General features: G+C 47.1%; 2 protein-coding genes across 4 annotated transcripts in view; both read left to right on the forward strand.

Moving 5' to 3' along the window:
* The first annotated feature begins 5,066 nt into the window (after positions 1 to 5,066).
* Positions 5,067 to 17,450, forward strand: part of Poc1b (POC1 centriolar protein B) — an 84,019-nt gene continuing 71,635 nt past the window's right edge. The window contains exons 1-2 of one of the 3 annotated variants that reach the window (XM_050135490.1): positions 5,067 to 8,282; positions 8,787 to 8,871. In XM_050135490.1, coding sequence (XP_049991447.1) covers positions 8,268 to 8,282; positions 8,787 to 8,871 — 100 coding nt within the window. In that variant the 5' untranslated portion in view covers positions 5,067 to 8,267. Of the gene's footprint in view, positions 8,872 to 17,450 lie in introns of all 3 variants that reach the window. The other 2 variants (XM_050135488.1, XM_050135489.1) reach the window with 2 other exon arrangements.
* On the forward strand, positions 9,118 to 13,040 carry Galnt4 (polypeptide N-acetylgalactosaminyltransferase 4). Its single transcript, XM_050135487.1, has one exon. It carries the CDS (start codon positions 9,410 to 9,412, stop codon positions 11,156 to 11,158), a length of 1,749 nt encoding a protein of 582 aa, XP_049991444.1. The 5' UTR covers positions 9,118 to 9,409; the 3' UTR covers positions 11,159 to 13,040.

The raw sequence follows: 17,450 nt of genomic DNA on the forward strand, positions 1-17,450 counted from the left end.
GAGTCGCTGTGGTCGTGTGTAGGGCTCATGGGTCTACCCTTGCTCCTGGGGTTCATCTTGAGGAGAGTTTCTGGACAGCCAGCTAAAACATTCTGGGAAGCATGGTGACACATAGGCAGACATGGTGCTGGAGAAGGAGCTGAGAGTTCTACATCTGGATCTGCAGGCAGCAGGAAGGGAGTGTGAGCCACTAGTTTGGCTTGAGCATCTGAGACCTCAAAGCCCATGCCCAGTGACATGCTTCCTCCAACAAAGCCACACCTACTCCAGCAAAGCCATACTTCATAATAGTGCCACTCCCTGTGACCCTATGGGGGCCATTTTCTTTTAAACCACCACATGGGTGAGGTCATAAATTACTGTCAGCTTCTTACTATGTTTCTAAGCTTCCCTCCTATTGTATGTAGCATTAACCGGTACTTAATCTTTTTTTTAATGCCAGATAGTGTTCCCCTGTTTGTGTGAGTCTCATTCTGTCTACTACTGATAAGTTCAAAGACATTTGGTTTGTTCCAACTGTTGAGTAATGCTGCTATGAACAAGAGTCTGTGTCCAGGTAGATGTACGTGTCTGGTTGCCACAAACAGAAGCCTGGAAGTAAGAGTGCTTACTTATATGGTCTGCATTTCTTTTAATGTTTGAACACGTTACTAAGAAAGACAGTCTATGGACTTGTAACTGTTGCACAAAAATTAAACATACTTCCACAGGACCGAAACATTCCATTCCTAGGTATGGCTCCTGCACTATTTTACAGTAACTGGCTTACAGTTCAGAGCTTTAGTCTATAATCATGTGTTTGTGTTTGTGTGTGGGGGGGTGCAGTATCTCATTGTGGTTTCCATTTACATCTCCCTAGTGGCTAAGACGGGAGTTGTCTCATGTGCCTGTTGGCCATTTGTGTACCTTCTTTGGTGAAAAGTTACTTATCTGTATTTTTTTTTAAGCCAGAAGGCACAAGCTTTGGAATAAAAATAGAAGTGTAGAATGAGGGAGAATGAGGAGGCACTACATTTAGCCAAGGTGTGAGGATGAAAGCTACGGGACCTGCGCGCAGTGATTCCGGAGACAGGCATCAGAGGACCAAAGCCTCCTGGGATATGAGGCCAAAGTAAAGACGCTGTTTCAAGAAATCTCTTTGAGGAGTGACTTCCTAGTGTCTTGAGAGTCACTCCGTTCCATCCTCACCCCCGTATCTCTTATATAGACATCTGGGAAGTCCTACTGATGCTTCACTCCCGACTTAGCAATGCCTTTGTCTTAATTAGGATGGGAAGGGGAAGGCAAGCATGATTTCCAAGTGGGGAAAGGGAGAGAATTCCTTAAATAGAAACCTATTAAAACTGTTAAATTCACACACACACACACACACACACACACACACACACACTTAAGTGGGTTCTGCAAGATGGCTCAGAGGGTAAAGGCACTCGCAGCCAAGCCTGATAACCTGGGTTTGATCCCTGGAAACCACAAGGGAGAGAACTAATTCCCGCAGGTTATTTTCACTCTCACACACATGCACACAGACAGACACACACATACACCCATGTGCACACATTAACAAAAAAATGTAAAAATAAAAATTAGGCAAAATTGGTTAAGTAAAATACAACTCTCTTGTTTCTGAGATACTAAAATGCTACAATGTCTTTGGTAAGGTGTTTTAATATTGAAACCATGCGCCTTATGGAGGAGTTACTGATTTATCTGGAAAGGTGAGACCATTTACGGAGCGGGGTAATTGGTTCAGTACCAAGGACAGCAATCAAGAATTAGGGCCCCGGCTCCATTTCTGTTCACACATGCACAAATGTGTCTCTATTGTTATTTTCTCTCTTTTCTTTACCCTTCTCCTACCCTGTCTCCAGCGGGACAGACTCCCTCATTCCTCTGTTCTCAACAACTGTAATGAAGTTCATCCTGCGAACAGCACCTTAATCGTGTCTGCTCTTTCAGCATCCCATTGATTGTGTTGTATGCGGGTATTTCTGCATACCACGTGTATGCCTGGTGCCTACAAAGACCACAAGAAGGCACTGGATCCCCTGGGATTGGAGTTACAGATGGTTGTAAACCACTACAGGAGTGCTGGGAACTGAACCCCGGTCCTCTGCGATGCTTTGAACCACTGGACCATCTCTCCAGCCCTCTTCCTTTTTATGGTAGTTAAGAGACACACAGCATTTTCAACCAAATATGTGATGATATTCCGGTGACATAGAAGTATAGCCATACTGCACAAACCCCACCACTCACCTACAGAATGGTTTCTCATCCACAAAATGAAACTCCGTGCCCATTAAGTTGTCCTCCTTCCCCCTTCTCCTGGTCCTGGCAAATGCTATTCTATGTTTCTCTTACCCCTGCTTTCTGTTTAGCCCACTGGTTTGCACTGGAAGAATCACCTGTGGCACAGGCATTCCATCTGGGGATTGGCACTGGTAGAAGGACAAAATGCTGGCTGCCTTATTCGAGACCTACTGAACTTTAAACTCTGGGTAGAATTCCGAAAATCTGTTGCAAACAGATTGTTAAGAAGATTCTAATCTGGGTGGGGTGGTGCATGCCTTTGGCCCCCACACTCTGGAGGCAGAAGCAGGCAGGTCTCTGATTTGAGACCAGCCTGGTCTACAGAATGAGTCCAGGACAGTCAGAGCTACAAAAATAAACCCGTGAGGGGGCAGGATCGGAAGAAGAGTTTAAAACTCACTAAGTATTTTAGCATATTTATTAGTCACGAGTTCCAGAGCATTTCGTTGCCCTTAAATGAAGTTCCTTTCTCATCAGTAGTCATGCCCCATTTTCTCATGCTATAATCCTTGTCAAGCACAACTTTTTAAATGATTATTGAAAATCCCCTTCTCCAGGAAAATCTTGTCGAAGAACACCCCCCGAGGCCAGCCAGTCTAATGTCTTACGTATACCCAAGGCTGCAAAACGACGATATGGTCACCACATCGATGCTTGCATCTTTCCTGTGATTACTAGGGACTGTTGATAGCTTTGCATGCTTTAATTTCATACTGGCTGGTTTCCCAGTAATCATTTCATGGAATGCATCCCTACTTCTCTAAGTGGTGTCTTCCAGGGGCTGAGACGCTGCAGAATAATACCAAACACGGAGCAGCACAGCTCTGTCTTTCCTGGCTCCTCACTACAGTGGCGGCTGGCAGACACACAGCATGATACAGACATAATGCAACAGCACAAACCATGCCAAGTGGAACTGTAGATAACACAGTAAGGGGGTGCAGCAGAAGTGGGGGAAAGGTTACGTATTATCGGGATCATTTCACATAAACACATCTTTCTGGGTCCTGGTGTTGGTCTCTTCGTGTGCAGGTTGGAAAGAGTGGAACGGGCATTTTTCAGCTTCAGGAAAGTCCTCGCAACGCCTGCAGAGTCTGGTTGTATGTAGCGGGTTGCAATGGCTTATGTGCTAGCCTTAGAGTATATGTGATTAGATAAGGGAAAGGGGACTTGGTTTGAGGTATTTTTAAAGGCCGACACCCCACTATGCACAGAATTCCCAAATGGCCAATGCAACTTATAATTGCCCAAGAAGCTTGCTTGACAACATGTAAATTCCTGGGGTTCACACCAGACTTCCTATACCAAAACCTCTAATGGGGAGGCGGGGCTTAGGAACCCATACCTTTAGAAAGCAGCCCTGACGTATCTGTTACCAGTGAACAAGGTAGACAGAGAAAGCCTTGAAGTCAGAAAGCACATCAAGATTATGAAAATTCTCTAGGAAATAGAGAAAGAAAACAAAATTCCAGAGCCTGTCGCCATCTCTGTGGCAGGAACCAGAGAAACAGAAAACAGGAAGCTAGGAATACTGATGAGGCTCTAATTGGTGAGATTTAGAGACTAAATGTTGATTGAAATAAATCAGTCACAGCCTTCCAAGTGTGTGTAATGCTTTAACGATTGGCATTTAGCTCATGTTTTTCCTGTCTATGCAGGTTCCCACAGTCTGGGAGCACTTGTATCAAGAAGGCAGTGCCATTGCCTATAAACAGCTGTTTAATGCAAGTGCCATACAGTAATGTGAACAGCAGGTGGCACTTAAGTGCCTAAACTCCCAAAGTGGAACACCACTAACCTAAGCCTCTCTCTCTCTCTCTCTCTCTCTCTCTCTCTCTCTCTCTCTCTCTCTCACACACACACACACACACACACACACACACACACACACACGCCTTTATAGGGCTCGGGCAGTCACATTCATTATCTAGTCAGAGGGAGATCTAGAAAATGAGAGCCAACGAAAGGCCGCTTTGCCCTACCTAGTATGCAGTCTCCCACGAAGCCTTGTAGGTTTACAAATATTGATCCACCCCAACTGTGGCTACTTCCATGCTAAATCTGACATTTTGTGAAGTGCAAAATAATCACTGTGGGAAGTGGGCCACAAACAAACTCATGCAGGTTTGAGATCAGAAATACTCCCTCGGCTTTGGCTGTTTGCCTGGTGTCTACCTATGAGCTTCAGCTGCTGGCGGGAAGAGTAGGGAGAGGGAAAAGAAACATGGAAAAGGCTACAGGAGGGACAGCTTAGAGCAATAGATCAGAGCTGTGGGATGTACGTTCATGAGATTTTGCTTCTTAATCTTGGTCAAACTTATTAAAACCACAGCTAGTATGGAATTTAAAAAAAAATTTACTGGAGTGGAGGATGTGCTTGGCATGGAAGCTCATGCGGACACTGGTTCCTGCCTTCCGTTTAGGTTCTCAAGCCTGGCAGCAAGGACCTTCACAGTCTGAGCCACTACACGAGCCTCACAGGACACAACCTTTTGTGTATTTACAATAAGCATGCAATAGTGAGGCCAAGCACGACGGTTTATAGGTGACAGCCCAGCATTTGGGAGACAGGAGCTAAGGAATCTGGAGTTTGAGGCCAACATGGGCTATGCAGTGAGGCAGACAAAAATAATAATAAAAACAAAACAAAACAAAACAAAAACTTACAATCATACAAGAGATATCAGGATTTTGCGGTTAGAAGAGGATCGCTGAATGCCTAAAATAATTTAGCTCTCCCTTTTCTGATCCGTGTGCCTTGGGCTAGAAACAATATCTTTGTACTTCAGGTGGAAACACAGGACTCTAGCAGGATTACGATGATGGCTAATGTCGAAGTGTAAGCAGGGACTTGGAAGAGCATCTATCTGTAGCGAGCACATCATAGGATGTGACAATCTTGTATCGTTTTATTTCTAGGAATATGTCAAAGGTTGTAAGGCCAACTTCGGATGAGACAATGTTTTTATTACATTTTTACTCTGTAAGGAAAATCATACCATTATGCAATAGAACAAACCCACCTCCCATTTTCCCCTCCAACTTCTCCTATAGCCCTCCCAATAAGTCCCTCTCTCAACTTCACATCTGTATAAATGATCCACTGTGTCCAGTGGAAACGGACCAATGTGATGGATGGGGAGGGGCGTCGATGGGAGCATGGGAAACCAGATAGTGGCCATGCTCTCAGAGAAGAATCATCCTCCCTTCCCCAGTGGCTACCAACTGCCTAGAGAGCCTCGGTTTGGGGGTGGGGTCTGGAGAATACCACCCACATCTATGCTAGAACTCCGGCCAGCTTGATCCTACACAGGTATGCATGGGCACGAGCCATGCCATGGCCAGAAGGTAGCATTTCACGGCACTCCCCATCCTTATCCTCCGGCTCCTGAACTCTGGGGTCGGGGTGGGGTGTGACAGAGCTGTCCTCAGACTCTTATTCTCGGCACTCTGCCCAGTTATAGGTCTCTGGGTTGACTGCTGTCAACTGCAAAAGGCAGATTCTCTAGCCAGTGTTCAGAGTAGCCCAGGCCTACCTGTATAAGCATATATGCTTAGCAGGTAATTGCACAGCATGAATATTTATGAAAGTAACAATAGCAGGCTATGCCCTAGGGTGTTGTGGGAACTCCTTTAGTGTTTAAGATACCGACCCACTTTTGACGTGGTCTCATGTACTATATATAAACGCGGATAAAACCCATGCGCGGCCCTCTTGGCTGCTGGATTCGGTTCCAGTTCCCAGCGCATGCAGAGGACTGTGGATCGCTACCCTTGCTATGAGTTTATCCCCCCCTCCAAATTGGCATTTGTTATATGCCATTCCAAGCTACTGTGGGACTGTTTTGTATGCCAACACTAGGGCCTATCTCTTCATCTATTTAAAGTACGTCTTGTCTATTCATGAACTAAAGATCAGTCCACTTTAGTATGCCACTGACTGTTATAGTTGTTACACAGCATTATGACAGCAATGGATGACTGATACAAAAGGAACTAAAGTAGCTGTGGAATATCTACTATAGATATAGCGAAGGTTTACAGTGAGACATATGCTTTCATAACTTGCTTCGTCTCCCGGCCTTCTGGTTTGCTTATTAAAAAAAAAAAAAAACACGCTTACTTGTGACAAACTGATGATTCCAAAAATAGTACTCAAACAATTTAGAAAAACCTTATACTCGTGTCTTCTTTTCTTTCGAGTTAATCTCTCCAACATTCTTCCCGTTGATCTACTGTGTCCCAAATCAGACATAGCTATGAGAGACCCTGAAATCTTGGTTTCTCCTGTTTCTAACATCAGAGCATTTTACTGTAATCAAATATACAAGAAATAAGCATCTACTTATTTTGCTATCTAATGCAAACTTAATCACACAACGTGATCTTATTTATTTCTAGTTTATTCGCTTCCTTGCAACTAGTAGCGCGCACCAAATTGTATTTGTTTTTATGGCCAAATAATATTCCTTTTACGTATAAATACCGATTAATCTGTAGGATACTTAGTTGTTTCTAGCTTTAGGCTGCTTTGTATAATGCTGCTATGAATGTTGGTGAATACAGATGTTTGGCCCCCGTTTTGCCAGATCATAAGTAAATTGTTTGATTTCTGAGTAATCGCCATGATTTCTGAGTATCCATGTATCCCAGGCTGGCAGAAACTCCAACGTAGCCAAGGATGACCTTGGACTTCTGATCCTCCTGCCTCCAACTTCCCAGTGCCACATTGGGTTGGTGTGGTACAGGCAGTAGAGGTGAGGGTTTTTTGTTGTTGTTGTTGTTCATGCTAGGCAAGCACTCTGCAACCGAGCTACAGACCATCCCAAGAATGGCAAGTTCTTGAAGGCGGGGAAAATATTTTGGCCTTTTCGGAGTTTTTGCCCCTTTTGTCTTTTTTTTTTTTTTTGTAGCCCTTGGGGTCAAACATACAAAAGATATTTAACAACCACCCACCCATGTGTTAAACTAATACTGTATTGCAGACTTTCTCTACCTACTTAATTGCTACATAGTGGTTAAGACTAAATGCAGTCACAATACAGCCCGTTAGAAAACCTGTAATTAAGACATCTTTCATTTACATGGAACATGTATCTTGCGAGGTATCATGACATTTTGTTGCCAAGAATCTCAGTTTCATATATAATTTTCAGATAAGTCCTTTATGCTTCAGGGCAGGGTTTGCCGTCGTCGTTTGGTGTCACAGCCTTTGATGTGACCTCCCTTTTATAAACTGCCACCGACAACATTTTGTAGCTTTACCAACCTCATGCTGCCGAAGCACAGATGTGTAAGAAAGCCTGCAGTGTAAACCCTGATAGTAACCTTGTGGTGTAGTAGTGTTCATTCATCATGTGCCGCCGGTATTTGGATCTACACCACGTGCAAAACCAAACAAACAACAAAAAAGCCTGCAATTAAACCAAACCAGGTTTTCCGCCAGGTACTTAGCTCCTCTGAATGCACTGTTACAGAAACTAGCATGCCTGAACCTCCCAGTATCTCTCTCCGGTCTTCACAAGGTGTAGCGGATCCGTTGGCGCGCTTGGGGCGCGGTCTCTTTAAGGTGTAATGGAACTCTGATGGCGTCGATCACAGGCTCACATCCGCCTCGCCCCCCACAGATCTCATTTCGCCCCAAGCTTCTCCCCGGTCCTCCCGCGCACCAACCCGAGGGTCCGCTACCTCGGATGCACGCGGGCTCCGCTATGTGCGAGCGCTTGACCCCGCACCGGCGCGCTCCCGCCGAGCCGTCCGCTGTCCCCCGCGTGGCCAGCGTCTCGGGGCTCGTCTGGCCACGCCTGGAGCGCGGGCTTTGATTGGGCCGCCGTTGTTGTAGTGACCGGGAGGCGCCGGCGCTCGGAGCTGACGGTTCCGGGCGCCGCACGGTCCCCCCCCTTGTCCCCGTCCCTCCCTGGCTCCCTCAGGCCCCAGAGCTGCCAGTTCCCCGCATGGCCTCCGTCCGGGTAAGGCCCCCGCCGGCTGTCCGAGCCGACCCCATGGCAGCGGGGCCAGGTGGGGGGGACCCCCGGCCCGGGAGCTCGGCCTATCGCTCGCACGGCGCCCGGCACCGGGAGCTCCGTGCCCAGACAGGGCGGTGAGCGCTGCTCCCGGGCTCCCGGAGCTCGGACCCCCGACTTCCCGGCCGCCTTCCGCGCCACGCCTGCGTCAGAATCGTCTGGGAGGTTTAAAGGGCGCGGGAACCTGCGCCGTGCACCGGCGGCACGGCCCCCCGAGCCGGGGCGGGTCCCTAGGCTGCACGCTCCGGAGCCTGGGCTGGGGGCTCCTCCGGCGGGGGGCACGGGCAGTTCCCGTACCTGTCACCCCCGGAGGTGATGCCCGCGCTTCCCTCGATGTCCACCGATGAGGCGGGGTTCTCTCCAGCCTCGGGGGACCGGCAACGCTGGCCTCTGATCCCGAGAGTTCGAATTCTGCACCTGCTTTCAAAACTTGCCAACTTTCCATCCTAGGAGGACCCGATTCTGGAACGTTATTTTAAAGGCCACAAAGCTGCGATCACTTCCGTGGACTTCAGCCCCAACAGCAAACAACTTGGTAAGTCGTCTTTTTTTTTTTTTTCCTTTTCCTTTCTTTTTGTGACGGTAAGCAATGATCACTTAGCAGAAACCCTTTCTTTCCTTCTCGTTGGTCTCTGACTGAGGGAGCCAGGCGCTACGGGGAACGTGGGACCACTCCAGGTCCTCTGGCCTCTGCTCAGTCCCGGTGCGGCCGGTCTGGGCCTGACAGGCAACTTTCGCGAACTAACCACCAGGAGGAGTGAGTGGGAAGGGGAGGGGTTTGTGATCGGCCTGGGGAGGGTGGAGTATTGGCTGGAGAGTTTGTGAAAAAGTTCTGAGACGAGCAGGAGGAAGTGGGGACCGACCAGTTGAGCTGCACCGGAGGCCGAGAAGCAAGGGGGCGGGGGTCTCAAGTGACCCCCGGGAAACTCCGGTGTTCTGGAAGGAGCCCAGCGCCTACATGAAAGGAGGGACGTGGTTGGAAGGTCGCCCCTACCTGAGCCGGGAACTCCAGCTACTGGGTCCGCAGCTCTTCCCCCGCGTGCTGGCTGGGTGGCCGCGTCTACGCACGACCCATGAGGATCCGGATGGCCGTGAGGTGGACCTGGGCAGGCAAGAGCTGCCTGCTGCTGGCGTTTTTAACACTGGCTTATATCCTGGTGGAGTTCTCCGTCTCCACTTTGTATGCCTCCCCAGAAGCCGGCCATGCCAAGGAGCTGGGGCCAAGGCGGCGCTCAGACATTGAGACGGGGGAAGAGGATTTGTCTCAGCCTCTTTATATAAAGCCCCCTGCAGATTCCCATGCTCTTGGAGAATGGGGGAGGGCCAGCAAATTGCAGCTCAACGAGGGTGAACTGAAACAGCAAGAAGAACTCATTGAGAGATATGCCATTAATATTTACGTCAGTGACAGGATCTCCCTGCACCGCCACATAGAGGATAAAAGAATGCCCGAGTGTAAAGCCAAGACGTTCCACTACAGGTCGCTTCCCACCACCTCCGTTATCATCGCCTTCTACAACGAAGCCTGGTCCACTCTGCTTCGAACCATTCACAGCGTTCTAGAAACGTCACCTGCGGTACTCTTGAAGGAGATCATCTTGGTCGATGACTTGAGTGACAGAGTTTATTTGAAGTCGCAACTCGAAACTTACATCAGTAATCTCGATAGAGTGCGCCTGATTAGAACGAATAAGAGAGAGGGGCTGGTCCGGGCCCGCCTCATTGGGGCCACTTTTGCCACTGGGGATGTACTCACGTTCCTGGATTGCCACTGTGAGTGTAACACTGGTTGGTTGGAGCCACTTTTAGAAAGAATTAGTAACGATGAAACAGCAATCGTATGCCCTGTTATTGATACTATCGATTGGAATACTTTTGAATTCTACATGCAGACTGGGGAGCCCATGATCGGTGGGTTTGACTGGCGCCTAACATTTCAGTGGCATTCTGTCCCCAAACATGAACGGGACAGGCGAACATCAAGAATTGACCCCATCCGGTCACCCACCATGGCAGGAGGCCTGTTTGCTGTGAGCAAGAAGTATTTTCAGTACCTGGGAACCTACGACACGGGCATGGAAGTATGGGGAGGGGAAAACCTTGAGCTGTCTTTCCGGGTTTGGCAGTGCGGCGGCAAACTGGAGATCCACCCATGTTCTCATGTGGGCCACGTGTTCCCCAAGCGGGCGCCATATGCTCGCCCCAATTTCCTGCAGAATACGGCGAGGGCTGCTGAAGTCTGGATGGACGAATACAAAGAGCATTTCTATAACCGAAACCCTCCAGCTCGGAAAGAGGCCTATGGCGATATTTCTGAAAGGAAGCTGCTGAGGGAGCGGCTGAAATGCCAGAGCTTCGACTGGTATTTGAAAAATGTGTTTTCTAACTTACACGTCCCTGAGGATAGACCTGGCTGGCACGGAGCTATTCGCAGCATGGGCATCTCTTCCGAGTGCTTAGACTATAATGCTCCCGACAGCAACCCGACAGGTGCTAACCTTTCCTTGTTTGGATGCCACGGTCAAGGAGGCAATCAATTCTTCGAATACACTTCCAACAAAGAAATCCGATTTAATTCTGTGACTGAATTATGTGCGGAGGTCCCCGAACAAAAGACTCACGTAGGGATGCAAAACTGCCCCAAGGATGGTCTCCCTACTCCGGTCAACATCATTTGGCTTTTTAAAGAAGACGGCACGATTTTTCACCCTCACACAGGACTGTGCCTTACTGCTTTCCGGACAGCTGAAGGCCGACCCAGTGTGCAGATGAAAACATGTAACGCCCTTGATAAAAACCAGCTCTGGCGTTTTGAGAAATAGACAGCAGCAGGAGAGCATCTTCTGTTTGGGAGCTGACAGTAGCTCCTGGAAAGTCAGAGTGACCAGTGATGATTGTATTCTTCCTAGAAGTCACCCAGAAGCTGGCCCCGAGAATACTTGGCAAGCCACGGTTCATGTGGCGATGTCACTCTGAAGCTGGGTGACCCGAGTATCACTGCTCAATCTTTCAAAGTGCCTTCTTTCCTCGGGGCTTGTTCTATTTAAGAAGCTTTGTTGATGTGGTCCCCTACTTCTCTTTAAAGAAGCTGCTGTGAATTGAGATGCACAAAACACTTAGGTGTGGGCTGTGGGTGTAGCTCAGCAGCGGGTGCAAGACCCTGCGTGGGACCCACGGCGCCACAAAATGCACACTTGAGTGCAAGACTTAATATTAAAGAATGTAAAAGCCCAAGCAAAATGGGGTATGATTCATGCTGATTGGTAAATTCATTGCTTATCCTTTTCTTTTTGTTGTTGTTTTTTTTTAATCAAAGCTTGTGAATGTGTAATTAGAGCTATTACTGTTTTGATTATGTAGGGTTTGAATTTCTTTTAGTCAGCACATTAAGTTTGAGGTTTTTAGAAACGAATTTGTCTTTGATCAGATAGAAGTAGAGGAAATTTGATCTTGAGAAAAAGGCCTGAGGTTGATATATGTTTCATTGGAAGAGGAGACTGGTCCAAATGCAAGTTTGGAGGTCTTTTTTTTTTTTTTTTTTTTAACAGTTATCTCAGAAACCTAGACTCAGGCCAGATGAGCTGTTGGGACATTCACATTCCGTACTTTGTAGGCGTGAGCTATTGGAGTAAACTGACCTGTATATTGATACCTCGATACCTCACATGGCTGGCTCTGCAGGCCGTCCACTCTGTGAACGGGTTTGTGCGTGTAGGGCATCTTCTGACTGCCCTTCCTTAGGCTGTGAGTGGACCAGAGCGGGGCTCATTCAGAATACTGCGCCTCCCTTTGTTAGCACCTCACTTAAACAGGACTGGGGCCTCTCTGAAGTTAACCCCAAATGTGTTCGCTGAAATGGGTGAAACCGAAAGTGGGCCCAGGCCTGCAAAGAGCGTTCAGCTTGCCTGACTTCTTGCTCACCTGGAAATTTGGAGGACTTCTCTTAAGATAGCAAGGGAAGAAAGACTGTGTTGGTAGTTGTCGGTTGCTGCCTGCCAGCTCACTGCTAACACCTGGCAGCCTGGCAGCTCTCACAGCAGAAGGATGTCCTTGAGTCATTCATCTTGCTGGGGCCTCAGTTTTCTTGTCTGAATAGCCCGACTAGGTCTTAGAAATTGACCCTTCTATAGGAAGGGTCAATTATACACCTTCCTGTCCCCTACTCACCCACTGTGATTTCAAGGAACACTTTTGTGTCTTTGCTTTTAACATAGGTAGAGCTAGGCCTCTGAGCTGTGTTCAGTTTGGAAGACCGAGAAGCTTCCATGAGCCGAGCTCACCTGAAGTGTGTTTCTCAGTGCATGGGATTGTAGTTAGTTTTATAGTCATTTTATTTTGACAGTTGTTGAACTGATTTTGTTTTTTAAAAGTTTTAAACTTTCCAAGTAATTCTTTCACTAAGAATATGGATGTTTCCCAAACTAAGTTATTTCAGAAGTAAATACATCTTAAGACATTTTTTGGTTCCTTACTATCATTTTATCCAGAAGTCACAGGCCAGATTTGGGAGCGAATCCCAGTTCCTTGACTGTGGTATGAAAAACGCGTGCTCCACAGTGAACCAGTCGTCAAGAACTCATAAGAAGATTGTTTTCAGTGTTCACTTGACAGTCTGGGCGGCGAAAGGGAGCCTTGTAAACCCTGAATTGTTGCAAATTGTTTAGGGTGACCATGTCCGAAATTAAAGTTTGTGTGTTCTTGTGACTGTTTTGTTCTCATTGACTCTTTGAAGATCTGTTTCCGCTTTTCTGTAGGTTCTCCAGCATCCTTAAAGTTTATGAAGGTGTGTCCAGATTCTGTGAGCAATGCTTGGCCCTTATGTTATTAAAGTAAAATACATAAAAATACTCATTCCAAAGGAAATTCTCCTTAATGCCCTCTTGCCTTCCCCATGTCCTCTTGAAACAATTTTTCTTTTACTTTTTTGCAAACTTTTTCTTTTTGCCGTTTTGTTCTTGTTAGTCCCCTGTTATATGAGAGAAGGAAGATGACTGCACTCTGGAAGTGAATATTGAAATTATTACTATGTTAGTATCTTGATGCCCCATCAGAAGAGAGAAGGGCTTTTAAGACTAAAGCATTTAGTTCTCTATTGGTGATTATGACTCTGTAGGCTGGTGGCTTATTTATATCTATAATTCATAGCAAAAGGAAGCTAGAGTTGTGTTTTTATCATAGGTGTGCCCTGATTTCATCCCAAAAAGTACACCAGAATGAAGCATGCAAATATTCCTTCACTTCTTAGTTCCAATTTAGCATTACCACCCAAGCTCTCTGTTTTGCTGTAGACAGTTGGGGGGCTGATCCTTTAAGCGAATTTACATGCTTAAATTAAATACCACGAAAGCATTTGGTAAGCAAGGAGTTTCCATCTTGTCGTTTACTGGCCAGTCCCGTGACTAGATTGTCAGCTGTTTTTATTAAAGAATGATAATGTGGTCCTCAGAAGGCGTCTTTTAACTTGAAACACCTTGTTTGTGAGGGAAAGTGTGTTTACTCAGCCAATAGTCGGCTCTAGCGTGTGCATTGACGTTAGCAGACTAAAATAGTCCATGCAAAAGTCAGGTTATTTTTTTTTTTAAAAATTGTATGTTCTTAGTTGTTTTAGGGTCTCAATTTTAATGAGTAAAATTTAGATTTGACTTGTCTTTTTGAATTTCTATTTTAATGACATTTTTAAATGTTAGTATAATAACATTTTTGAATAATCAGAAGCTGAGGTTTGGATGTGTGCATTTTGAGCAGTGTCTGTGTTTCTTTTTGTTAGTAGTATTTTAGGGCACGTGACACAATGTATGTATGCCTAATTATTTTTGCAAACGGATTCCAATGACTTTAGCCTGTAGAAGCAAAGTTCCTGTGTACACATTTATGACTGTGGCGTGGTAGTTCCATAAACATGCGGTTCTTTTCCTTACTTGAAAGTTCAGATAGGGTATTTAGAAAGACAGGTTTCCCGCTTGGCCGTGTAAGATGTCTTGTGAGAAGTGGTGTCAGCACTGTCGTGCGTTAGCTATGAACAAACTGGAAATGATAAGGCTCTCCGGGACCCATCCTGTCCACTCTACAAGGAAATAAGTGGTTCCCAGGACACGTGGACACTCTTCCTTTCAAAATTGTGGGCTCAAAATAACATGCTTGTCCCCTAATCCGCAACCTCCCACTCTTTCCTGTCCATGAGTACAGGTACCTTTCAGCCAGTAGTATGAGTGATTTTTTTTTTCTTTTGAGACAGAGTCTTGTGAACCCCAGACTGTTCTCAGACTTGCTATGTAGCCAAGGATGACCTTGGACTTTGCTCCTCCTGCTTCATCTCTTAAAAGCGGTTCTTCAGGAATACTCCCATGCCCTCGCCTCTTTCCAGTGAGCTGTGCTGTCCTGAGAGTGTTTATTCTGAGGACCCCGCCCTTGTCAGATGTACTGGGGCCACATTTAAGGACACACACTAGATATAGTGAGCATTTTTTTCTGCTTGTTTTTACATACAGGAAGTTTCTATACATGCAGGTGCTCACTCTCTAAGCAGCTCTTTGTAAATCATGTTGTGTCTCCGTTGACCGGACAGACTGTGTGCAGGACGTTCGTGGTTCCAGGACTCTGAAGAGGGAGGGGTAGACAATGGTTGCTCACTGAGGCTTTTCCTTTTCTGGTCAGAGGGAAGAGTAGTGTGATGAGAATATTCTGGAGTGAGTGGCAGTGATTCCACTTGGTACGAAACACTGAATCGTGTAGCAAAGGGTAGGGCTTATGGTACACGAAATATATTTCAATTTAAAATTATTGGTGGAGAAGAAGAAAGGGTGGAGAATTCCAGGCATCCTAAAGAAGAGGTTTTTTTTTTGTTGTTGTTGTTTTTTTTTTTTTTATCATACATATGTTAATCCTCTGGCTTAGTATTAGGTCGAAGGTGAAAGTCAGTCTGTATCAGTTTCCCCTAGCAATCCTGAGAAGCTGCAGTCCATTCATTTGGCCAGGAGGTATAGAGAGTACAGAACGGGGAACAAAGACCTTACTTATCCAGCCGTACCCGTGTCAGAGTGGATGGCCAGGGAAGTCCTTAGAATTTACTAATAACAATCAGATATGCCTTTTCTGTTTGCTCAGTTTTATGGTTTGCCCAGCCCAGGTGGGGCGCAGTAGGTCTGAAATAGGTGAGAGGTGTTCCGGCTGTCTGCTCCGTATTCCAAGGCCTTCCTTTGCCATTCAGAAGGGGGGAAGGGCGGGACTGTTGACTCAGTATCTTTTAGCCCATACTGTCACGTGCTCTAAATATACATACAAGAGAGAACAAAACAGATGTGTGTCCTAAAATGATATAAAGAGTTCACAGTCCAGTGGGAAAGACAAACAGCCCACAAATCCCTGTGTAGCTAACTCTTCCTGATGGAACAAAGAAACAGTCAGCGCTGAGGAAAAGGACAGCACGGGGGGGGGGGGGGTCTAAATGGAGCAAGAGTTAAAGGAGTAATTGTCCACAGAAGTAATTCTTAGCCAGAGCCCTGAAGACTCAGCTAGGTAGACAGCAGAACAGTGTAGGAAAAGGTTAAGGGTGGGGAAAACCTTGTCTTAGAGAAGTAGGAAACTTCCATAAAGGATAGAGCCCAGTACTCAGGGAGAGTAGAGCTGGAGGGTGGGCAGCCGGACTTGCTAGGACTTAAATGGCAGCTGGTGGGCCTACAGAAGAGTTGCCTCAGTTTTAGTCCCTGGAACCTCTGGTGTGTCTTTTTACAGGCAAAAAGATTGTTTTAATCATAGTTTATGATCTTGAGGTGAGATCGTCTGAGTGGTAAATTCTGTCACAAATGCCCTTATAACAAAACGGCACAGTCGGTCACACCTGCCATGCAGCATGAAAAGGCAGAGGAAGGAGCACTGTGAGGGCCTCGGGAGGAAGGACACTGTGAGGGCCTCGGGAGGAAGGACACTGTGAGGGTCTCAGGATGAGGGCCTCGGGAGGAAGGACACTGTGAGGGCAGCGAGACCGGCCTGGGATGCAGAATGAAACACAGGCTCAAACAGAAAACCCAGAATAGCCAGCCAGGCGTGGTGGTGGCACATGCCTGTAATCCCTGGCATTAGGGAAGCCGAGGCAGGATTACTGAGAGTTTAGATTAGCCTGGGCTACAGAGGGAGACCCAACCCCCCCCCCAAACCAAACAAACAAGTGGAAAATAGATAAGGGGAGGCCATAGGAAGCCAGAGGCCAGCGGCACACTGCAGCGAGGCAGTCAGAGTAGAGGAGGCCCAGAGGGAGAGGGGGGTGGGGCTCCCCAGGGCCTCTGGAGGGAGGCTTCTCTGTCAACACCTTGACCTCTGGCCTCCAGAACCGTGAAGAATAAACTTCTGTTGTTTTAACTGTCCAAATTTGTGGTCTTCGTGATGACAGCCACAGGAAACGGAAGTGTATTTAGGGATCTGGTCTATGGTTTAAGATCTGATTTATGCTTTGAATTATCATCATGGCTACTGTGTGGAAACAGATAGTAAAGAAGTTCCTGAGCTGTTACAGAAGACCGTCAGAAAGGCCACCGTGCATGCGAGGGTGGTCGTCCTCAAGCTAGGGTGAGGGTTTGCTAGGAGACATGTAGATAGAGGTCATTTGGAGTCACAGGAAGGGATCTGGTCACGGGGAAGAAGCAGAAGAAGGAGAGTAAGTGGCCTGTGCTGAGCCCTTCCTAGCTCCGAGCTTTGGATCAGAGAGATAGCAAGGGACTGGACCGGTTGGAAGGGAGCCGGTGTATAGAATGGCAGAAGGCAAGCAAGCCTATGGTGGAGTAAGATGCTGGAGGAGTCAGCTGGGCAAAGAGGTGGTGAGCTGAGTGTGAGAAAGGGGGTCTCTTCCGCCAGTGTCCCCAGTCCTCTCCAGTGTCACCTGTCCTCTTCCGCGGCTCCATTTGTGTCACGCTGGACCGTGCCGGCAGCAGACCCCCACCGTCTGCTTCCTAAATCCATGTTCAACACCTGACCTGAGGAACTGCTTCGCATCCCCGTGCCTTTTCTCAGTAGCTTCAGCCCAGGGCTCCTGTCCAGCCCATGTTCCTCACTGAGGCCCCTCACAAATGCAGCTGACCATGCAGCTGATGGCACACTCCTCCCACATCCGTCCCTTTACGT

This window comes from Alexandromys fortis, unplaced genomic scaffold (assembly GCF_014885135.2).
Source record: "Alexandromys fortis isolate MF-2015 unplaced genomic scaffold, M_Fortis_MF-2015_v1.1 scaffold_24, whole genome shotgun sequence".
Classification (NCBI taxonomy): Eukaryota; Metazoa; Chordata; class Mammalia; order Rodentia; family Cricetidae; genus Alexandromys; species Alexandromys fortis.